We start from the raw sequence: 20,403 nt of genomic DNA, 5'->3' as shown, positions 1-20,403 counted from the left end.
AAGACTTTTGTGTCACCGACCACTTCTTTATATTAAATTCCAATCTGACGTAAAATAACCAAAACGAAGAAAAAAAAATCAGGCATCTTAATGAAAAATATGACTGCAGGTTTAATGCATCTCTGTGTTGGTTTCATTGTACGGAACCAAATGGCCACTTCCATCTTTATACAGAGGAAGTAAAAGTCGGTAATCCCGTGCACCACTTTAGTTTTCTTAAGTTCGTACATACACCAACACATAAATGACAACGCATACTTTTTAATTTCATACAACACACTCATGGCTTATTTAGCATTTGTTGAGGTACACGAGTTCTTTTTGTAGTGTGCATTGAATTAACTTTTGCATGATTAACATTATGTTTAAGTTGTACTGATTCTTTTGGTTTTACTGGTGCTGAGGTCACCAGGCTGTCCTGTAGTTTCCAAACACAACTATGCATTTTAGTTGTTTATATATATATATAAATCTATTGCAGGTCTTTGGGAAATATGAAAAAAAAAATCTGCCAGGTCAAAAATATATATACAGCAATCTTAATGTTTGGTTAAATGTCTTTTTTTGTTATTTTCACATCAACTAAGCACTTGTGGCAGCCATCTACAAGCTTCTGGTTGACAGAATTGATGCAGTTAAGCTAAATTTGTTGACTTTCTTTCTTCACAATTTGTTCTCTTTGTCACAGTGCTCTGACTCTTGATGGGGTTTAGGTCAGGACTTTGGTAAGACCAGTGTAAAACCTTAGTTCTAGCCTGATTTAGCCATTTCTTTTCCCACTTTTAATGTGTGTTTGGGGTCATTGTCCTGTGAGAACAATCAGCTGAATCCAAGATCCAACCCTCTGGCTGATGATTTAGGTTTTCCCAAAGAATGTGGAGGTACTGCTCCTCCTTTTTATTCCATTTACTTTGTGTAAGTCACACCTAAAGAGCATAATCCTGCCACCACCATGCTTGACAGTAGGTTTGGTGTTCTTGGGGTTAACGGCCTCATCTTCTCTCCTCCAAACATATTTCTGCTCATTGTGGCCAAATAGCATGTTCTATGTTTTCATCTGACCACTGAACTTTCCTCTAGAAGTCTTTTCTTTGTTCATTTGATCAACAGCAACGTTTAGGGGAGCCTTAAGTTGCCGTTTCAAAGGGAAGGTCTTCCNGTCAGCGTGTGCGTGTGCGCGTAAGCTTCTTATGTGAACGAATAAATCTGCCCTGACTCATCCAGACCTGCTGGGATGGAGACACCCAAACCTACACACACACACACACACACACACACACACACAATCTGTCCCAAACTGTCATGGTAAAACCGGTGATATCAGGGCAAAAAATAGGACAGTGTCAAAACTGGTGCCAGAGGGGGGAGAAAAAAAAAAAGATTACAAGTGAGCGTTATGTAACGTAAGGCATTAGCAGCAAACGTTATCACCGGGAGATAACGTCAGCTTCATCAAATCAGGCACATAAAACGGGTTAGTTACGCGCTACTAACAATCAGACAGGAGCGACTGGTTCCGACTGTCAGACAGCCAAGCACCCACACAGAGCAAAATAAAAGACCACTTGTTGATGCATAACGTCAGGTTAGTTTCGTTACCGTCAACACAAGCCGGGCAATCGTTTCCCGGTTAGTTAACGACACAGCTCCCGGTGGTTTTGGTCGTGTTTAGCGTGTGTGAAATCATTCGAGGAGCAACAAAAAAAAAAAGAACAACAACAACAACAAGGCACTGACGTTATTTTGCTAACTGTAAGTTAGCTGTTAGCTAGCTTGGTGTTAGCTCGCCTGCTAACATTACCTCTCTCGAAGAGCCCGCGGATTTTCTTTGTCGTCGAACCGCGACCAAATATTCCCAAAACATCTCCGGAAAGCTTTCTATGGCTCCATCGCTCGGGAAACAAGTTTCAAACACAGTGTCAAACAAATGCCGGAACAGAAAATACATTAAACTGCAGCTGGCTTCCACTGACGGTATATCCTTTGCTTTGAACAGGAAATAATGCTGCGTTCACGGTCCCTCGTACATTTCAACATCAAGAACTTTCGGCTTTCAAGAACAGGTGGGTGTTAGTAGTATTTTTTTTTCTAATGTTAAAAAAAAGCAGAAAGTTTAACTTGAAAAACCCAAGCGAGAAAATACGACATAGCTATTTTCTAGTATTGCTAGTATTATTTCACCCGCAACATTTATAATCTGCAGAAAGCTCATGCAGTATTTGTGATCTCTAGTGTTTTGCTCCGTTCGTGCAGCTTGCAGGTTCCTCTGGCCTAAACATTACATTTAGTGAAATCCTGTAAAAATAAATACATAAAATTAAAAAATTAAAAAATCGGTTATTTGTTTTGCTGCTGTGTAATTAAAAAATCCTACGCTGCTTGGAACACTAAAACGTATCATTCAACCCCCGCTGAGATCACTTCCTCTCTTGTTGTGTTTATTATGTTGTTTCTGCTTTACATCACAGTTACACATTTAGTTCACACACAAACAGCAGTGTGGTGTCTTTACTCCAGACTGCGGTTTATGGTGTCATAGTGTTAGTTGACTACAAACTGGAAGTCAGAGTCAAGTCTGGCCAGAAATCCAGACAGACGCCTCATAACTTGTGCTAAAATAGAACCTACAAGTTTTATGTTGTTATAAAATTATGCAAATTCATAAATAGTTCCAGCTGGATGACCAAAATGCATTCAACACCTTAACCCACCTTAACCATACGTGATAATGATAATAATAATCATCATTATCATAACTGGTGAGTACAGTTTACATCCTCCCTCGGCTGATGCTGCTGCGGCCTGTGAACTCATCCATAGTTCAGTGTCCCAGCTGCAAACATCACACCCTCAGTCTGTGATCGTCATCTCAGGAGACTTTAATCATACATGGCTCTCTACCGCTCTCCCCACATTCAGCCAGCATGTGGACGGCCCAACCGGAGACGGTGGGCCTTGGACCTGCTGTGTGCAGACACAGGGATGCATATTACTTCATTATTGTTATTTCCTTGTACTTTCTATATTTCTGGATGCTGCTGTGGCGTGTACATTTCCCCAAATGGGGGATCAATGAAAAGGTATTCTATTCTATTCTATATTTTATTTTACCACCATTATAATCATAATAGTCTTCATAATAATAATAATTTTCTTATGTGACATCTTTTAGAACATTTGTAGACTTCTTACAGGACATCAGGCATAAGACAGTAATAAAGCAATAAGTAAGCAATAACCTAAAATGACATTGTTGATTACCAGTATAAGGGCAGTGAGTGTGCTATTCCCAACAAAAGTGCTTTGATGGCAATAAAAAGCAGAACAATGCCGTCTGTGCTGCCTTCCCTCCTCCATCTCCAGAGGACAGTCAAATTTGCAGAAACAAAACCGCAGTTATAACCTTTATTGCCTGCAGGAGGCTCAAGTGTTGTACGAGCTCGCTTTGCTCATACAGCAGCTACTTTCTCTGTATTACATTTAAAGCTTGTTTTACCTGTTTGTTAAAGTCATTGTCGGGGGCACCAGAGTTATTCTGGACTCTAATCTCATCCTCACAACACACAGTCCACAGATCTGAAACTGAGAAGGACAGAAATGTTGTTTCCATGATCACAGGTTTTCTAACTTGCATGTCACTGATATTAGTTTTTCATATTTTTAAGATGAAATATTTTATGTCTCAATTTAATAATAATGCAGATGCTGAGAAGTTCTCTAAAGTAACTGTAAAATCTAATATCTAATCTTTACAGACATAATGATTGTACTAACTGTATGTTTTCAGATTAACCACAAAGTGGCAGCACATGACAGCCGTGGCTCATTATCATCAACCAGGCATCAGTAACAGCTCATTATACACATTAACTTGTTGTTATCTGGTGAGATCGCAGAGCAAGCATAAAGCTAAACTGAGCCTAAATACATTTTTAATGACAGGAATTGAATAATACAGTGAATCCATACAACTCAGATGGTAATGTTGCATGTGTATGTATACAACATATAAAATACTGACACATCTTTAAATTAAACTAGAAAAGGGCTGCACAAAATACCCCCACATTACAACAAAGAAATGCGATCATTTCACGACAATAAATAAATCTGAGTACCAGCACCAACAGGATTCTGACATACAGCCAAAAACATTGGGACTATCCAGCCCTTAATGTGAAGCAGCCAAAGACCAGAAAGTGATTATTTACTGAGTGATGGTGGACTGACTTGATGGTTAAGTGACGAAGGAGAAATCTGCTCTTTAATCCCCTGATTAACTTTCTGCACGTTTATCATACATTTACATTTCATATAGATGATGTGTTTATGATGGAAACCAGCACTTCAGTAGCTTTTTTTTTTTTTTTTGAGAAATTACAGAATCCACTGCAATCTGTTTGGGTAAAACATTCAGTCCTGGTGAGATTATTTCATGTAGAGCTAGATTTTAGAAGAAGACTTTTGTGTCACCGACCACTTCTTTATATTAAATTCCAATCTGACGTAAAATAACCAAAACGAAGAAAAATAAATAAATCAGGCATCTTAATGAAAAATCTGACTGCAGGTTTAATGCATCTCTGTGTTGGCTTCATTTTACAGAACCAAATGCACTATTGGTGCAGTTAAGCTAAATTTGTTGGCTGTCTTTCTTCACAATTTATTCTCTTTGTCACAGTGCTCTGACTCTTGATGGAGTTTAAGTCAGGACTTCAGGAAGGCAAGTCTAAAACCTTAGTTCTAGCCTGATTTAGCTCTTTTTCCACTTTTAATGTGTGTTTGGGGTCATTGTCCTGTGAGAACACCCAGCTGAATCCAAGATCCAACCCTCTGGTGGATGATTTAGGTTTTCCCAAAGAATGTGGAGATACTCCTCCTTCTTTTTATTCCATTTACTTTGTGTAAATCACACCTAAAGAGCATAATCCTGCCACCACCATGCTTGACAGTAGGTTTGGTGTTCTTGGGGTTAACGGCCTCACCTTCTCTCCTCCAAACATATATCTGCTCATTGTGGCCAAATAGCATATTCTATGTTTTCATCTGACCACAGAACTTTCCTCTAGAAGTCTTTTCTTTGTTCATTTAATCAGCAGCAACGTTTAGGGGAGCCTTAAGTTGCCGTTTCAAAGGGAAGGTCTTCCTTCTCGCATGGCAGCTTTGAACTTCACTGTGGACACTGACATCAGTGTTCCAGCAGCTTCTAGTTCACTGCAGACCTGCTTTTTGGTGATTCTTGGTTGACTCTTGACAATCAACTGTCTCTCAACAGCAGGTGAACCAGGCACTCTGTACTTACAGTTTGTCTGCACAGATGATTTGGAGATCTAAATATCTGGGTCTTTGAAACAGCTCTCAGTGACTTTCCTGACTTGTTCAAGTCAATTATTCGCTTCCTCGTATCTGTATTTAGCCCCTTGACTTTCCCATTGTAGTCTGATGACTGTGTCCAGTGGGCTCTATTTAAATTGGCTCAGAGAAGTCAGCAGCTGTAGTCAATTGTAAAGACTTACAAGAAGTTATGAAGCTAAGAGAAACTGATTAAGACAACTTTCTTTATCACCCAAAGCTGAAAATTCAAGTGGCTGCAAGTACATTTTTAAACCAGCAGAGTTTGATGTATCTCCACAAGACCTACAATAAATCAACAAAAGAACCAAAATACACGATTGTTTTTGTGACAAAGTGTGTGTAGTATGCCTTGTATTCTCTATTTCATTATATTTTTTCAGGCATTATGATTTCTCTCATATAACACAGAGTCATCTCATCCATTAAAAATATTAAAAATTAGCAATGAGTGCTGCTCTTCTGATGCATTGATGAATCCAGTGTAGTTTCCAGCTACATGGGGTGAAAATTGAAAGAGGTTTTTAAAAAAACAAAGTAGACAAATGATCTCATAAATACACAACAAAAGTTTCTTGTTTATAATAAATATCTTCAAGCTATCCATTGAAAGGGAATGCTGAACTTGTTTCTCTGACCTTTAGCTTTAGGAGGGAAACGTTCCTGTCACACATCCTAAACAAAGTAGATGTGCAGCTTTGTAAAGGCCTTACTGTTCCTCTTTAACACAGTACAGTGCTGTGTCCTATAGTAACCTCTGGACAAGACTGTTGTCAGCCACTCTTGTTACAGTACGGCTTGTGGCCACATTTCATTTCTGTACGGGCAGTCCCTTCTTCCTTCTGTCTTCCTGTTTGGGCCCAGTTTCTTTTCAGAAGCCTGCCTACAGTTTTAGGAATCAAAATGGCTTAACAGGAGTCAGATGAGCATTTTTTTTTTTTTTTGCATTGTGCAATGCTACGTATGCAACAGCACGAATGAGCCGAGCAGGAAAGGAGGCAACTCGGATGCTTTTGCTTTGAAGCTGGGCCCAGCTTCCTCTGCGAGCTCCCTCCCAGCCAAACACAACTGGAAAGCACCGACAGGCAGAAATTCCAACATGATATGCGTGCAGATACAGCTGCTGCTTCCTCTCTGCTTAACAGAGGACTGAACTAAGAGATACTGCGCCACACTGCAGCAGTCAGATCATTATTGGAAAGTGAATACAGGATTGAAACCTGCCTGCAGCTTTTCTTTTTTTTCATCCAGTGACTCGCTGGAGTGGCCTTGATGTGGTTATCCTGCCACCCACTCTGTGCTGTAATCCCTGCTGTCATTCAGAGCTGCAGAAAATTCAGATCCGTGTCATCTCAATGAGACAGACTCTGGTGTTAGTAGAGAGCAGGTGACTAGAGAAGCACAGGCCGATCCCTCATGACAGCAACGCTCACTGATGTCTGGAGATGTTCAGTCACAGACTTCCTGGCTCATGTTGCTGTGTGTCTGCATTCACTATTGTCGTAGTATTTCTGCACGCAAACAGCATTATAACTGCATTATTCATGTACTGTATTCCTTTATATAGTCAACATAAAGTTTTTATGTTTGGCCTGCTTTAATCATTATTTTATATTTACAGTGGCTCAGAAAAACAAACTATGTGTAATATGAAAGCATAGCAGTAGTAACCGAAGCAGCCTTTTAGCCTCTTTTAGCTCATTCCTTTCATTTGGGAAGTTTAATGCTTTGGTCCATAAATAGATTTCAATGCAATAATGCGCATAAAGCCACTGTAGTAGACAGGGTTAGCCACCAACTAGTGAAACTAGCACAAGTAGGCTAGCAGCTAAGACCAGAGAGCTAACAGAGCTAAAAGGAATGCGCAAATTATCACCAAAATCACCAAAACCACAACTCCAAATAAATCCTAAAGCTGTTCTGTCCACTAAATGTATGAAGAGGCAATGCTAACTTGAAATAGTTTTACAATGTCCCAGGTTGGCGGTTAAAGCAGCTACCTACAAAGTAACGGCTAACTACAGTCGCTAAATAAAAAGAGATTTCTCTTAAGTACTTAAGCAACGTTCATCAGAAATGTAAATTCACTGTAAACATGAAAACATTTAAAACATTATTAGCTAAGGTGAACATGCTAACAAACACAAAGCAAAGGTAGCATTCAGTTATGACTTTTACCAGCTGGTGAATAATAGTCGTCCTTTTTTTTGTTGGTTTTGGTCTCCCAACAATATCTATCAACAAAACGTCTATGGCGAGCTATTTTAACATTTATTATTCGAGTCTGACAATCCATAATTAAAAATGTTAACAACTACAGTTCCAGGCATGTGTAGTTCAGTTTGGGCTACTCTAAATAGAAGATGCAGATATCTCAAACATCATTGTGACGAGGATTTACTTGGATAATGGTTCAGCAGAGCATTTTGAACAGTGTCAGCAGACATAATTGCAGCTGGATAAAATCGTTAGGAAATGCCTCGAAATGGAAAAAGCTCATCAGTGGGGAGTTTGTTTAGAATAAGGGCTTTGTTCATTAGAGACTTGTGGTTCAAATTTAGTACAAACGTGGCCTCGGGTGCTCCGACGTGGCGCTACAACCGCTTTTCACGTGACGTTACTGTTGCATGAAAAGCAGTAGGTTTAAAAAGCCAGTCGCCTCCCGCTTGCCGTAGCGTCTGACGTAAAGAGAGATCCGCCGCATGGCTTCACCGAGTCAAAACTCAAGATGATTACACTTCTGTGAGGCAGAATTTCAGTTTGACGGTTTCGCGCTGAATTTAAGACGTCCGCAAAAGGACAACGTAGATATCTGGTATTGAGAATTAAAGATTAAAGAGAATTAAAGCTGTGGCTCAGGTGGTAGAGCAGGTTGTCCACTAATCGCAAGCTTAGCGGTTCGATCTCTCCCCTCCGTGTGCCAAAGTGTCCTTGGGCAAGACACTGAACCCCAAGTTGTCCAAGACTTCAGCCCTACCGCCATTGGTGTGGGACTGGGGCAATAAGAAACACATTGTAAAGCATATCGTAGAACCCAGCTAAGGATAAAAGGTGCAATATAAGCTATCTGCAGCTCACACTGTAGATATCTTGAATGTGTCATTCTATACACATGAATAGTCAAAGTGATGTCATTTGTCCTGGAAGAACAACTACGTGGATTTCTTTTTGACGAGGAATAATATGATTACAGATGTCTGCAGAACATTTCCAGTCCAGCTATTAAATGTTGAAACAGCATGCTCTATACGTCTCCTTATAGTTTGTTATGGTGGAACTGCCTGCTGCTGCTGCTGCAGTCACAACTGAGGAGAATGAAACCTGAGGTCTGTCAAATCTGTGCCAAATCATTTCACACAGTAATATCATCCCACTATGCAAAAAGGCAGCGAGTTTAATAAATTACTTTCACACTCTTGTCACATTTCTTGTGTACGAGCCCGTCTATTTCTTTAAATCTCATTACAGCCGTTAACGTCTGGCTCTTCAACACAACATCGCCTTCACAAATAAAAAAGGATTCGGCATTTTTCATTTTTTTCCCTTTTTATTTTTGCAAATAGGAAAATAGCATTTCTGGTATTCCAAAAAAAAAAAAAAAAAAACTAACAAAAAAATAAAATAAAATAAAAATACCACCTGTGCTCAACCAGATACACAGGAATGAGAGAAAGAGAGCGAGGGATAGACAATTGGATGATGATTAGGGAATACAGGTCTGGATGTAGGTCAGTAGAAGCAGCCTGGGGAGGCTCAGACACAAAGACAGCACTGGTTCAGACAGATAAACACGTCTGCCCGTCTGTCTGCTCTGAACGGGTTTCTACATTACAGAGTGCGGTTGTTTTTTGACGAAAACTACTGAATCCAAAATGCTAACAGACGAAGATATGAGGACGATTGCTGTGTAACTGACTGTGCACCGCTACATGCAGAAGTGCTCTACGTTTGAGCTTATCCAAAAGCACCAATGTTGCTCGAGCTAAGGTTAAGATTGCCAGTAGCCTACGGTTTGTAATAGTAAGTGTCTGCTGGTTCAACAGAGACAATCCAGTTATGTGAGGCGTTATGCTCTCAGTTATACAGTCTCTTTTTGTGAAGCACTGGTAGGTTAACGAAGCACCAAAGTGTAAAGATCAAAGAACAAAATGACAACAGCGACTGTGCGGCGCAGTTTAACCTTCCTTACAAAATATTCTCTCTCCTTTTTTTTTTTTTTTTTTGGCATTTTCCGGTTCCAATACATTTGATGGAACTGCCATAAGAGCACAATGACTCACTTTCCACAAACACAAGTGCACTTGAGACCAGCAGACTTAGCTTAATGTTTTGTGAATGGATAGAGTGGGACTCCAAATCCCAGACTATAATCAGTCTGACATTCCAGATTGATCACGCTACAATCAAACTCACATAACAGACCGAAAAAACCTCTCCAGGAACACGACTGAATAGCTTAATGCACTGATTGAAAATCGTCTTTGATTTAAAAAAAACACAAAAAACAAAACTATATAAAGGCTACAAGCTGTACACGTTATCTTTGTCCTTTATATTCAGTACACATTATATTGAGTATGCTAATACAGATGATTGAATAGATGTTAGCTGCCTTCCCAGCTCTTTAAACTAGTAGCTTTTCTTGCTGCTATAACAACAGAAAAATGTTTACAGTAACGGCTACTGTAAATAACAGAGAGCAGTGTTTCACGTCACTTTTGCACCACGGAGCCAAAGTGTAATGTGTAGGCCAAATAGTTTTCTAGGCCACGTAAGTCGGCTGCAACAATGATATTCAGAGAACAAGGAGCTTATAAGCCGTCACGCACCGAGAGTGTCGTTTTCACTCCATCACAGGGCCAGAACAGGGATTTCTGGTTTGGCAAGCCCCTGTTCAGAATCACAGTTAGATAAGAGCAGTCATATGATAACAGTACAACAGTAGGATCAAGAGAGGTTTTGTGATATGGACAAAGGCATCGATAAAGAGATTAGACATACGGGGCTGAGAAAAGGCAAACGGGTCCAAACGAGGTGGATCACTGATTCCATGAATGCAACAAAAAGGCCAGAGTTGGATGCATAAAACATCGACTTTAAGAGTTTTGTTTTTTTTCTCAGCTGGGCCGAATTGTAAGCGAAGCCACAAGCTCAGTGTGACCGGATTCATGTCTCTACTGTGAAGAGTCAAACAACATATCCGACAGTAACTGTGAAAATCTAAGAGCTTCGAGGAGACTTTTGTTTCTTCAATCATAATTTCACCCTAAAGAGACGGCCGCCGCGCTCCATCACGTGAACAGGGTCCATCCGAGCCTTGTGATCACAACACATGACATAAATGGGACACTAAAAAAAAAAAGAGTAAAACGTTTGGAAGCTTCATGTGCATGTGAACCCTGAAGTTTGGCTTGGAGGAAGAGGGACGATTGCAAAAGTAGAAAAGGGATAATATAATTACAGATGCTCCCGTTACTGGGCACCACCCTACTTTCCGACAGCACCTGGTGGCTCGGCGACGGGAGCAGAAGTTGCAAGAGGGGCCTCGGTACAACTGTTCTGCATTTTGCCACATGTGGGTGTGTTTGCAAAGGCCAGGAAATCCACTTTGAGCAGCGTTTTTCCTGAGGTGGCTGTTAGCTCAGAACAAGAAGAGCTGCTCAGAAGGAACGCTGCGGGGGGGAGGGAAGAGAAAGGAAGGAAATTATGACGGTGAAACAGCAGCCCAGCTCTGAAGATTTTCTCAAAGTTCTGCTCATAAAGCACCAAAAGTCCTGAGGGAGACCCGGACCTGCCCCCCTCCCCGCCGCCTAAGTAAGAGCCAGGCGGGGTCGGCGGGGCAGGTGCGGGGCAGGTTTTAGGCCAGCTGAAGGTGTCACACGGTGGCTCTGATGATCCTGCTGGGCCTGGAGCTGCGGTGGACCTTTGTGTGTTTGGATAAGTGGTCGCTGCGGGCGAACTTCTTCTCACACAGCGAGCACTCGTACGGCTTGATGCCCGAGTGGGAGCGGCGGTGACGGGACAGTTCGTCGGATCGGGAGAACCTGGCGACACAGGAGCAGATGGGTGGGGTTAGAAACACAGAATTTAGAGGACATACCAAGGTTTTCAGATACACTTTATCTATTAAAGAAGACACATCTTGCACACTGGGCTACATTTTTTACTCTGTTATATCTTTTCATTACTTAAAGTAAAACAAACAAACAAACAAACTCCTCATTAATCCGTTACTGGCCCTTGATGCACCACCTTCTGATCCTCTCCTGTGTTCTGATTGGCCAGTTTCCCAGACTCACCATGACAGTAAACTACTGTTCTTGTTCTTCAGTCAACCTACTCTTCTCTTACATACATTTGTACATTTTCAAGCCCAAATCTGTTGCAAAATATGTTTGTGGTCAACAACAACAACTCAGTTAACAAACAAACATTGCAACAATTTTAGCAACAAACGTTAATGCAACGCCACAAACCAGGTCCTCCAATCAGACCAGAGACCACTTGTGCATGAGTTCACCTCGAGTTTCCATCCTTAGACCATTTATAATACAGACTTCTGACATCATAACAATATATAAGTGACAGTCCCATTACGATGTGATAGGACCTCCACCACCTCCATGTCCTCAGCATTAGCACGTCTGCTCTTCAAGGATGGAGCTGTGGGATAAAACCCACTGAAACAATATTCACTGTTTTCAACCGCTGACTTTTTATCATCACTATTTATCTTACTACTAATACCAATGTTATTTCACCAAGACCGTACTGGTGTTCATAATCATACCTCATTTAACACACTGGTTCAGCCATTGTTATAAAATGCTATTTAGCGCCTGAGTTTTAAGGAAATAGCTGCACCATGGAGAAACGGCATGGTGAGTGATAGAATCCACATTAAACCTGGGTCTTGTTCACGTCATTCTTGTTTGTTGTGCTTTGAAACAACTTTATAAAGATGGTTTTCCGCTGCAGGAACCATTTACTGAGCCGGTGATCGGCCCGTTCAGCCTTTCTGTGGTGTCGGATCAAACAGCTTCGGCTGCTTTTATGACAGTTAATGTGAGCAAATGATCTTCCAGAAACACTGGTATATTCCTCCAGTCTTTATTCTGACCTGTAGTATCATCAGTTACTTAATCAACAGATAATTAATAAGCTACTTTTCTATAATTGTAAACTCAAAATCATAATGGGTTTTTTGACTAATATCACATCATCATGGGATTTAGTAAAATGTGCCAAACCTTGTTTACTTTTTTTCAGACATTTTATAGACTGTATATATATTGATTACTGAGAAATTAACAAATGATAAAAATGATTGCAGCTTTATTTTCACAACTTTCATTTGAATTGGACCACTCAAGCCAATGATCTATTAGGGACCTTTCCTCGTCTATTGTATCTCCGACTGAGAAAGCCACATCCAGACTGACTCTAGCACAGGTTGTAAAGCCCCAGCTTGTTCATTTCAGGGGGTTCACTCTGATGCTACAGCAGGGCTGGACTCTACAGAAAGCAGTGGCCAAAAAAATGCAAGGTCATGTGGCCAGAGCAGCTCAACCTGACTCAACTATACATGCAGCTTATTTCGCCATCCAGGAAGGAACCTGGTCACAAAAATACATCCGAACTACATTCCAGGTAGATTACCATCACTGAGACAGACACACATGATGTGTCACAATGATAACTTAACACAGTTCTTTCCACATTCTCTTACTAACCACTGTGAAGTAAATAGGTTACGCACTGGTACCTGAAGCTACCTGCAAAACCAACAACAGAACATCTGACCAACCAACCAGTGGGAATCCCTCCTGTAATCTGAACCTTAAAGTGCCTTTAAGCCATCATGTCACGTACCTCCAGCCGCACTCGGGCCAGCTACACGTGTAGGGTTTCTCCCCCGTATGCCGGCGGAAGTGAGCTTTCAGATGGCTGCTCTTTGTGTACATCTTCCCACAGCCAGGGTGGGAGCACTTGTGGACCCTCTCTGTAGGCGGCACTCTGGTCATCCGGGGGGCCACTGCTTTTAGCAGCCCGTTGGCCTGGGCCCCGACGCCTGTCACGCCCGTGATCTCTAGAGTCCTCATTGTGATGGGCAGAGGGGCGATCTTCACATACTTCTGGTCAGCTGACTTGTTATCCCCGCCGTTTAGCGATAACAAGGTGGTCGGGGCGGAGGGCACCTGGGGGGCCAACAGGGTGAGATTTTGTCCCATGCCACCCTGGAGCCCCATGACCAGATGAGTGAGCCAAATACCGCTTTGGGTCCCGGGAGGAGACACTGCCGGAGCCTGAGGCTGCGCCAGAGGAAGGGGCTGGAGTTGGAGAACCACCGGAGCACCCAGGAGCACTGGTGGAGTCATGGTGGGTGGTGAGGGGTTACCTTGGGCAGGAGGGGAAGGGTCAGCTTGGCTGGGGTTGTTTTTGTCAGTTTGAGGGGTGTCTGGGCCAGAAGTGCAGTGGGAGGCGCTGGTTCTTGGGTCACTGATAGTCTCTGAGGAAGCAACCAGGGCTGCAGTGGAGGATAGAGAGTCCGTGGTGCTGCAGGGCAGAGGGGAAGCCTCCTCCTTCGGGGCCAGCAGCCCCTCTTTGACCAGTTCCATCTTTTCTCTCAGAAACTCCTCAATGTCCTCCAGGGTTGGGGAGAATGGGGAAGAGGGTTGGAAAGGGAATTCTGGCAGCTTGGGCTCCTGACCGACAGGGTCCCCGTCTCCCGCTGCTCCTAGAAAAATATGCAGACGTGCCCCTTCGTCTTCATCTTCCTCCTCCTCCTCGTCTTCCTCCTCTCCGGGACTGGAGCTGTGCATGGCCCCCAGCTCCCCGGGGTCGGGGCTGTCACAAGAGGCCGAACTGCCCCCCTCGCTGCGAGCTCCTTCCCCCAAGCCGAGGGAGAACAGGCTGCTGCTGCTGCTGTCCCTGAACAGGTCATTCTCCAAACTCAGCGTTCTGCTGCTGAGAGACACCATTGATCCAGGCCGAGCGCTGTGGAGGGGGATGTAGAGGAAACTCTATCCAGAAGAGGAATCACAAAAAAAAAACCTGCAAAGGTAGCAGAGAGATTAGCTGTTATTACTCAGCAGAAAGTGAAAGTGCAGGAGGGGCTGTCTGCCTCAATGTCCTGATTATTAACTTTAAAGTTATGAACTACTGGGAACTGCTTACATCGTGTATACTGGACTTTATGATTTGCTGCATGGGACACAGACAACTTTCCACTGTGCAAGATGTGAAGTGCTTTTCTATTCTACACCATAAACTAGGGCTCGATGACAGCTGATTATTACATTATAATTAATCAATCAACAGAAAATTCATGGACAGTTATTCTGATAATCGATTCATTATTGTAGTTCCTGTTAATCTGCTTCCTGATTTTGCCATGTCAGGGTTATGTTGGGCTTCATGTGACTCTTTGGATTCGTTGTTGAGCAAATCAAGATTTAAAGGTGTCGTCATGGAGTATAGGATAGTATAGTTTAGTATTTTTCACCATTATCTGATATATTAATAAAAAACATATTAAACAGAGAAAGTAGACAAAACCACACACAAATAATCAAAGACTCCCCACATGTCAAAAAGGAATGAATTTTCTAGATTTAATTCTAAAGTATGATCATAATTACCAATTTGCACATTATTCCATAAAAGGATGACACAAAATGTTCACACCATCATGATCATTTAAAGTTCATAAATTGTGATATTGACAGTTCCACCTTTACTCGTTAACAGACGTAATCGTTTACATTTCAACCGTTTGCCAGAAGCGCACACAAAGCAACTTGTGGTTCACCGTCAAGTTCAAGGAGACCTCAACATGTCGAGAGGGGAATAAGAGCTTTAGGATTTAACCACCAGCCCTGCTCTGGGTCTGAATGCAGTTTTGATGCATATGAGAAATCTCTACGGCTGTTTAGGGGGTGAACATGTTCTGTTGGACTCCCTCAGCTTCTGCTCACTTCTAGTGCAGTAAAACAAACAATCGCGTGCCCTGGTTTCTGTGAATGCAACTGCAGCGTCCAAATGCAAGTGAAGGCAGCACGAGATGGAACAGCTCTGTGCAGCAGCTACGACGCCGAGCTTTACACAGTTTGTATAGCTTCAGTTGACAGACGTAGAAATGTTCACAGGAGCTGCAGTTTAGTTTGTTGCTTCCAGCTGTTTGTAAGAGTCTTTCCTCTGCGCTCAGTAAACACCTGCAGCAGGATTCAGATGTAAAAAGAGACATGAACACACGTGGAATTACAGCCGTACCTTCATTCATAACTTATACGTATAAATTACCCCCAACATGGAGACAGGCTGAATCAGGAATTTATACTACACACTTTTTGCACCTCAGACAGGTGAGGAGTCACACATAGAGGTACAGGTTGTCAGCAACTACTACTATTATACCTGTGATATTATGTTACTGTAAAGGTTTAAAAGTCTAAATGTTTTTTGGCTGATCAAGTTTTTCTGTTTGGGAGGATGTCAGTGTATCTGCAGCTGTGACATTAATGTGATGCTAAAAGCTTACAATAAATAGCAACTGGACTTCTCTGGCTCTTGGATGAGAGGCCAAACACCTTCAAGAACCAGAAAGAAGAAAACAGTTGTACTTTAGTGATGATCTGGGTGCATACGGAGGTGGTGCGGAACATCTTTCTAATCAATAACGTCGGCTAAACACCATAATCTGGCAGTGAGAAGACCGTGAATACATTTTAAAATATCACAGCACAGGGAATTTTCAGGGCTGAAATCATAATAATACAACAAACTATGGATGTTTTTGCCTAAATGTGAACTTTTCCCCCCTCAAATAGCCCACGGAATCCCTCTTGTTGCTATATCGGTCTATGCAAAGCAGCTAACTGTAAAATAAGAAACCGGTGTTTATCAGCATCCAATTTGTTAACTGTCACATTGACACAGTTTTCAAGTGGCATATATATGCTACTAAAACGGCATAGTAGAAATAACTCAATTCAATTATGGCTTTTGGTTTTGTGGACAAAAGTGCTCCATCAGACCACCCCTATGAAAAACCACCAGAGGCCCCAGAGCACTGGATCATAGTTAGATTACAGAAATATAGATTATTTCACGTGGACATCTTGTAAAGTTCATCTTTACCTATCAGCCCTGAGAATGATCAAGATCTTGCAACACTGCTCTGGTATGTTGTTGTTTTAAAAAAAAATAAAAATAGCTCCAACTTCCCAATAGTTTGTGCAATATCAACGTACGTTTCATTTCATGTGCAATATTTTGTATTCTCATGCATCAGGTGTAATTTTTCAGCATCATGTGCAAATTTTCCCTTTTGTATACAACATTGTTGATGCAATGTGCGACATAAAATTTAATTTTCAGCTATTTCTTTTAACGAGCAATATTTCATCTTTTATTATTTAATTATCTAGTGTGATATTATCTCAGTATAACTGCTATCATTACTTTATAACCTTCTATTCTACTTAATTTCAGTATTGTACTTATATCTGATTGCTTTCTACTTTTTATACACTGCATTTCTTATGTCTTTTCTGAGCTGGCACAAGAATTTCCTCCATAAAGTTTGATCTTATCCTATAATGTATAATAATCATTTAAAAGGCTAAAACTTCTTTGGGTTTTTTTTAAGTAAAAAGTTAAGCTTTATTGAAGTGGAGGATCTCCAGCGGTGCATCCAGGAGTCCTGAGGAGCCCAGATGTGAAACTGGAGCCCGACCAGACACGCTTACAGTTGCAGGATAATCCCCGTTAGCTTATGTAAAGGATGTTTGTTGCTGCTGCTGTCAGACCGTCGGGCACATGTTGCAGCTGGGCCTCATACTTCACCCAGAGCACGAACACGGCGCGCTGCCTGGTAAACACGGCCCGCACCGACGCGCCCAGAACCATATGGAGAGCAGAAACTACAGCAGCGAGCAGAACAAAACAAAACNGTGTTTGTCGACAGCATGGAGCTGCGCCTGTAGCGGAATCCACGAGTCTCAAGTTCGCCTGGGTCAAAAAAAAAAAAAAAAACTGTTCTATTTATACTCCTCCGCGTCTCCGGACGGGCAGCAGGAGCTCCCGGGACGCTTTGGCTCGACCTACCTGGCGCTGGCGGGGGGAGGCTCGGTGCGGGGAAGCGGCGCCGTCGACGGCTGAGGGTATCTCGGTGTTTTGTGGCTGCCTCCGTCGTGTTATTGTCGGAGCACACTCACCGCCCGTCCTTCCACGGGTCCATGTTGGCATTCCTTTTCCCAGCGTCACGTGACCGCGGCGCTGCACAACTCCGGAGGCACGGGTCCCGATGCGCGCCGCCGATTGGTGGAGCGCCGCGGAGGCTCGCCCTAAAACGAGCGCTCCGATTGGCTGCCGCTCGATAAATTCTGACTGCCATATGTTGACGGAGGGACGGCTGCACCGCGACAATGTGGCCTATTGATGGTGTACACAGACAGCGGGGCTGGACAAAATAACGGAAACACCTATCGATTTCAGTATTAGTGTCGGCATATTCCTTTCATTCACTTCCTAAAACCATGTTGTACAGGCTGGCTTTATGTGATGTCATTTATTTCTGTTTTTAATTCCTATTTCTTTTTATAACTTTATCATCTTATTGGTTTCTCAACTTTATTTATTTACACTTTATTTACCTATTCTACTACTACTGCTATTATTGCCATTTGCAGCCTTGTGTTATTTTTCTTTTATTCCACTTGTTCTTTCCCTTACTTGTTTGTGGCCTCTTTATGATTTTATCTGGACACATTTTTTATTTTAGTTTCTTTCACCATGTTTGGACTGGCCAGCCTTCTTTTCTTTTTTTTGCTCTGTCTGTAAAGCACTTGCTAAACTCTGTCAAAGATGCTAAATTAATAAAGTTATTATTAATATTATTATCATTAGCTGGCAACAAGCAAGATGAGTGTTTTCCATCAACACAGTCTGCAGTTATTTCTACTTACAGTCGTCTATAGAAGCATTTATTTGCATCCTGGTGCGTCATATTTTCTATTCAACGTTTATGAAGAGAAATCGTGAGTTTTACTGATTCATAGGTTCGGGCTCAAGGTTTCTGGCCTCGCTCAGCACATACAATAAATTGGCTCTGATAAAGGACGACATTCATGAAGCGGTTTTAGGTGTAGTGATCGCTCAGTGTTTAATGCTTTGGGCTGCTGATCAGGTCCAAGCCACCACGCTGCCAGTGCCGGGCCCCTGAGCAAAGCCCTTCACCATATCTGCTTCAGTGTAGCTGACCCTGTGCTCTGACCCCAGCCTGTGTGATACCTCTAAATATAAATGTTTGGAGGGGAAAGCATTGTGACAACACGCTGCTGATCTTCTTCTTTTCTGAGTCACTCCACAAGCATGTCAACATGTAGTGAGTGATGTTCAGGAACAGCAAGAAGAAATGTTTCAGAAATCAGCATCAGTATGTACATACACTCACCGGCCACGTTATGAGGTGCACCTTGCTAGTACTGGGTTTGACCCCCTTTTTCCTTCAGAACTGCCTTAATTCTTCATGGCATATTTCCACAAGGTGCTGGAAATATTCCAGAGATTGCTCTCTATGTTGACATGAAAGCATCACACAGTTGCTGCAGATTTGTCGGCTGCACATCCATAATGCAAATCTCTTGTTCCACCACATCCCAAAGGTGCTCTGTTAGATTGAGATCTGGTGACCATGGAGACCGCTGGAGTACAGTGAACTTGTTGTCATGTTTAATAAACCATTTTGAGATGATCTGAGCTTAGTGACATGGTGTGTTATCAGAAGATGGTCCACTGTGGTCGTAAAGGGATGGACGTGGTCAGCAGCAGCACTCAGGCAGGCTGTGGAGTTTATATGATGCTCAAGTTGTTCTAAGAGGCCCAAAGTGTGCCAAGAAAATATCCCCCACATGATTACACCACCACCAGCAGCCTGAACCACTGATGCAAGGCAGGATGGATCCATGCTTTCATGTTGTTTACACCAAATTCTGACCATCTGAATGTCGCAACAGAAATCGTGACATCCAGTGTGTTCTGCTGCTGTCGTCCATCTGCTTTAAGGTTTCACATGTTTTGCATTCAGAGATGATCTTCTGCATATCTTGGTTGTAGCGAGTTAAGTTATTGTTGCCTCTCTACTATCTTGAACCAGTCTGGCCTCTGACCTCTGGCAACAACAAGGCATGCACTGAGCTGTGATTGGCTGATTAGACGTTTGTGTTAATGAGCAGTTGACCAGGTGTCACTAACAAAGTGGCCGGCGAGTGTGCAAGTGAAGACAAGAAGGACGCATTCATGCACTGATTGTGTGTTTTTCATGTTATTTTCATTTTTCCCAAGTTCACAGTGAGCCACGGCTAAACTATCAAACTTACCGCAGCTCTAAGAGCAAAATCATGAGATGAGGCTAAACTTTTCTGTTACCAGGAATTCCAGCAACAGCTTCTTTTCCTTAGAGCGCATAAACAATCCAGCTCATCCATTATGATATGATGCAGACAGATCATGCAGCTACACGCAGGAAGCGACTGCTGCAACGCTTTTTCCCTGGAAAGGAAACATTACTGCCTTTGTTTTCCAGAGCATCTCGTCAAGATACCTGCAGCAGATAATCAGCGTGGTTCAGGGCTTCATTTACCTGTTACTAGCCACAAAAAGCTTTTAAAAGTTATTTTATTCAAGACTAAAACAAGCAAATCAGATGAGTACTTCGGCGTAGGACTACCCAAGTTTTTTCCAAACATGTCTCAACTTCCTGGTCGTCCCACAGCTGTATGTAAATGGATGCAGCCACTGTGACATCAGCCATCAGTGGGTCAGCGTGTTGTGGTTCTGGAGCCTTGATGTCAACATTTTTTCCAGCATTTTTTTCTGCTTTTTTTGGAGCTAGAAGTGACCATGTTTTGACCAGATGGTGGAGCTGGGGCTGCTGGGACAGTTTTATTATTGGAGTATTTATATGGTGGATTATTAAAGACATGTGGTTTCCAACCAGGCTCCAATCAAGGCCAGAATACAGGCGGACAAAGTGGGCGACCATCCAGG

The 20,403-nt window shown here is 42.3% G+C and overlaps 2 protein-coding genes across 2 annotated transcripts in view; both read right to left on the bottom strand.

The window, feature by feature from the left end:
* elk4 (ETS transcription factor ELK4) overlaps window positions 1-1,991 on the bottom strand; it is a 26,349-nt gene extending 24,358 nt beyond the window's left edge. The window contains exon 1 of the mRNA XM_008304367.1: window positions 1,802-1,991. The gene's annotated coding sequence lies outside the window, so the exon portion shown is untranslated. The remainder of the gene's footprint in view (window positions 1-1,801) is intronic.
* A 6,939-nt stretch (window positions 1,992-8,930) lies between these two features.
* On the bottom strand, window positions 8,931-14,395 carry LOC103374298 (Krueppel-like factor 15). The gene is made up of 2 exons (XM_008304366.1): window positions 13,225-14,395; window positions 8,931-11,396 (listed from the first exon to the last, which is right to left on the bottom strand). The coding sequence occupies exons 1-2, from the start codon at window positions 14,331-14,333 to the stop codon at window positions 11,228-11,230; spliced, it is 1,278 nt and encodes a 425-aa protein (XP_008302588.1). The 5' UTR covers window positions 14,334-14,395; the 3' UTR covers window positions 8,931-11,227.
* Window positions 14,396-20,403: the final 6,008 nt, after the last annotated feature.

This window comes from Stegastes partitus, unplaced genomic scaffold (genome assembly GCF_000690725.1).
Source record: "Stegastes partitus isolate 25-593 unplaced genomic scaffold, Stegastes_partitus-1.0.2 Scaffold2203, whole genome shotgun sequence".
In the NCBI taxonomy this organism is placed as follows: Eukaryota; Metazoa; Chordata; class Actinopteri; family Pomacentridae; genus Stegastes; species Stegastes partitus.
This window is presented reverse-complemented; position numbering and strand designations above follow the sequence as displayed.

Bases quoted from the DNA above. Each gene is read 5' to 3' on its own strand.
- LOC103374298 (XM_008304366.1), bottom strand. From the start codon at position 14,333: ATGGTGTCTCTCAGCAGCAGAACGCTGAGTTTGGAGAATGACCTGTTC. The intron at 11,397-13,224 runs GTACGTGACATG...CTGTGTCGCCAG, and splicing joins TGGCCCGAGTGCGGCTGGAG to GTTCTCCCGATCCGACGAAC.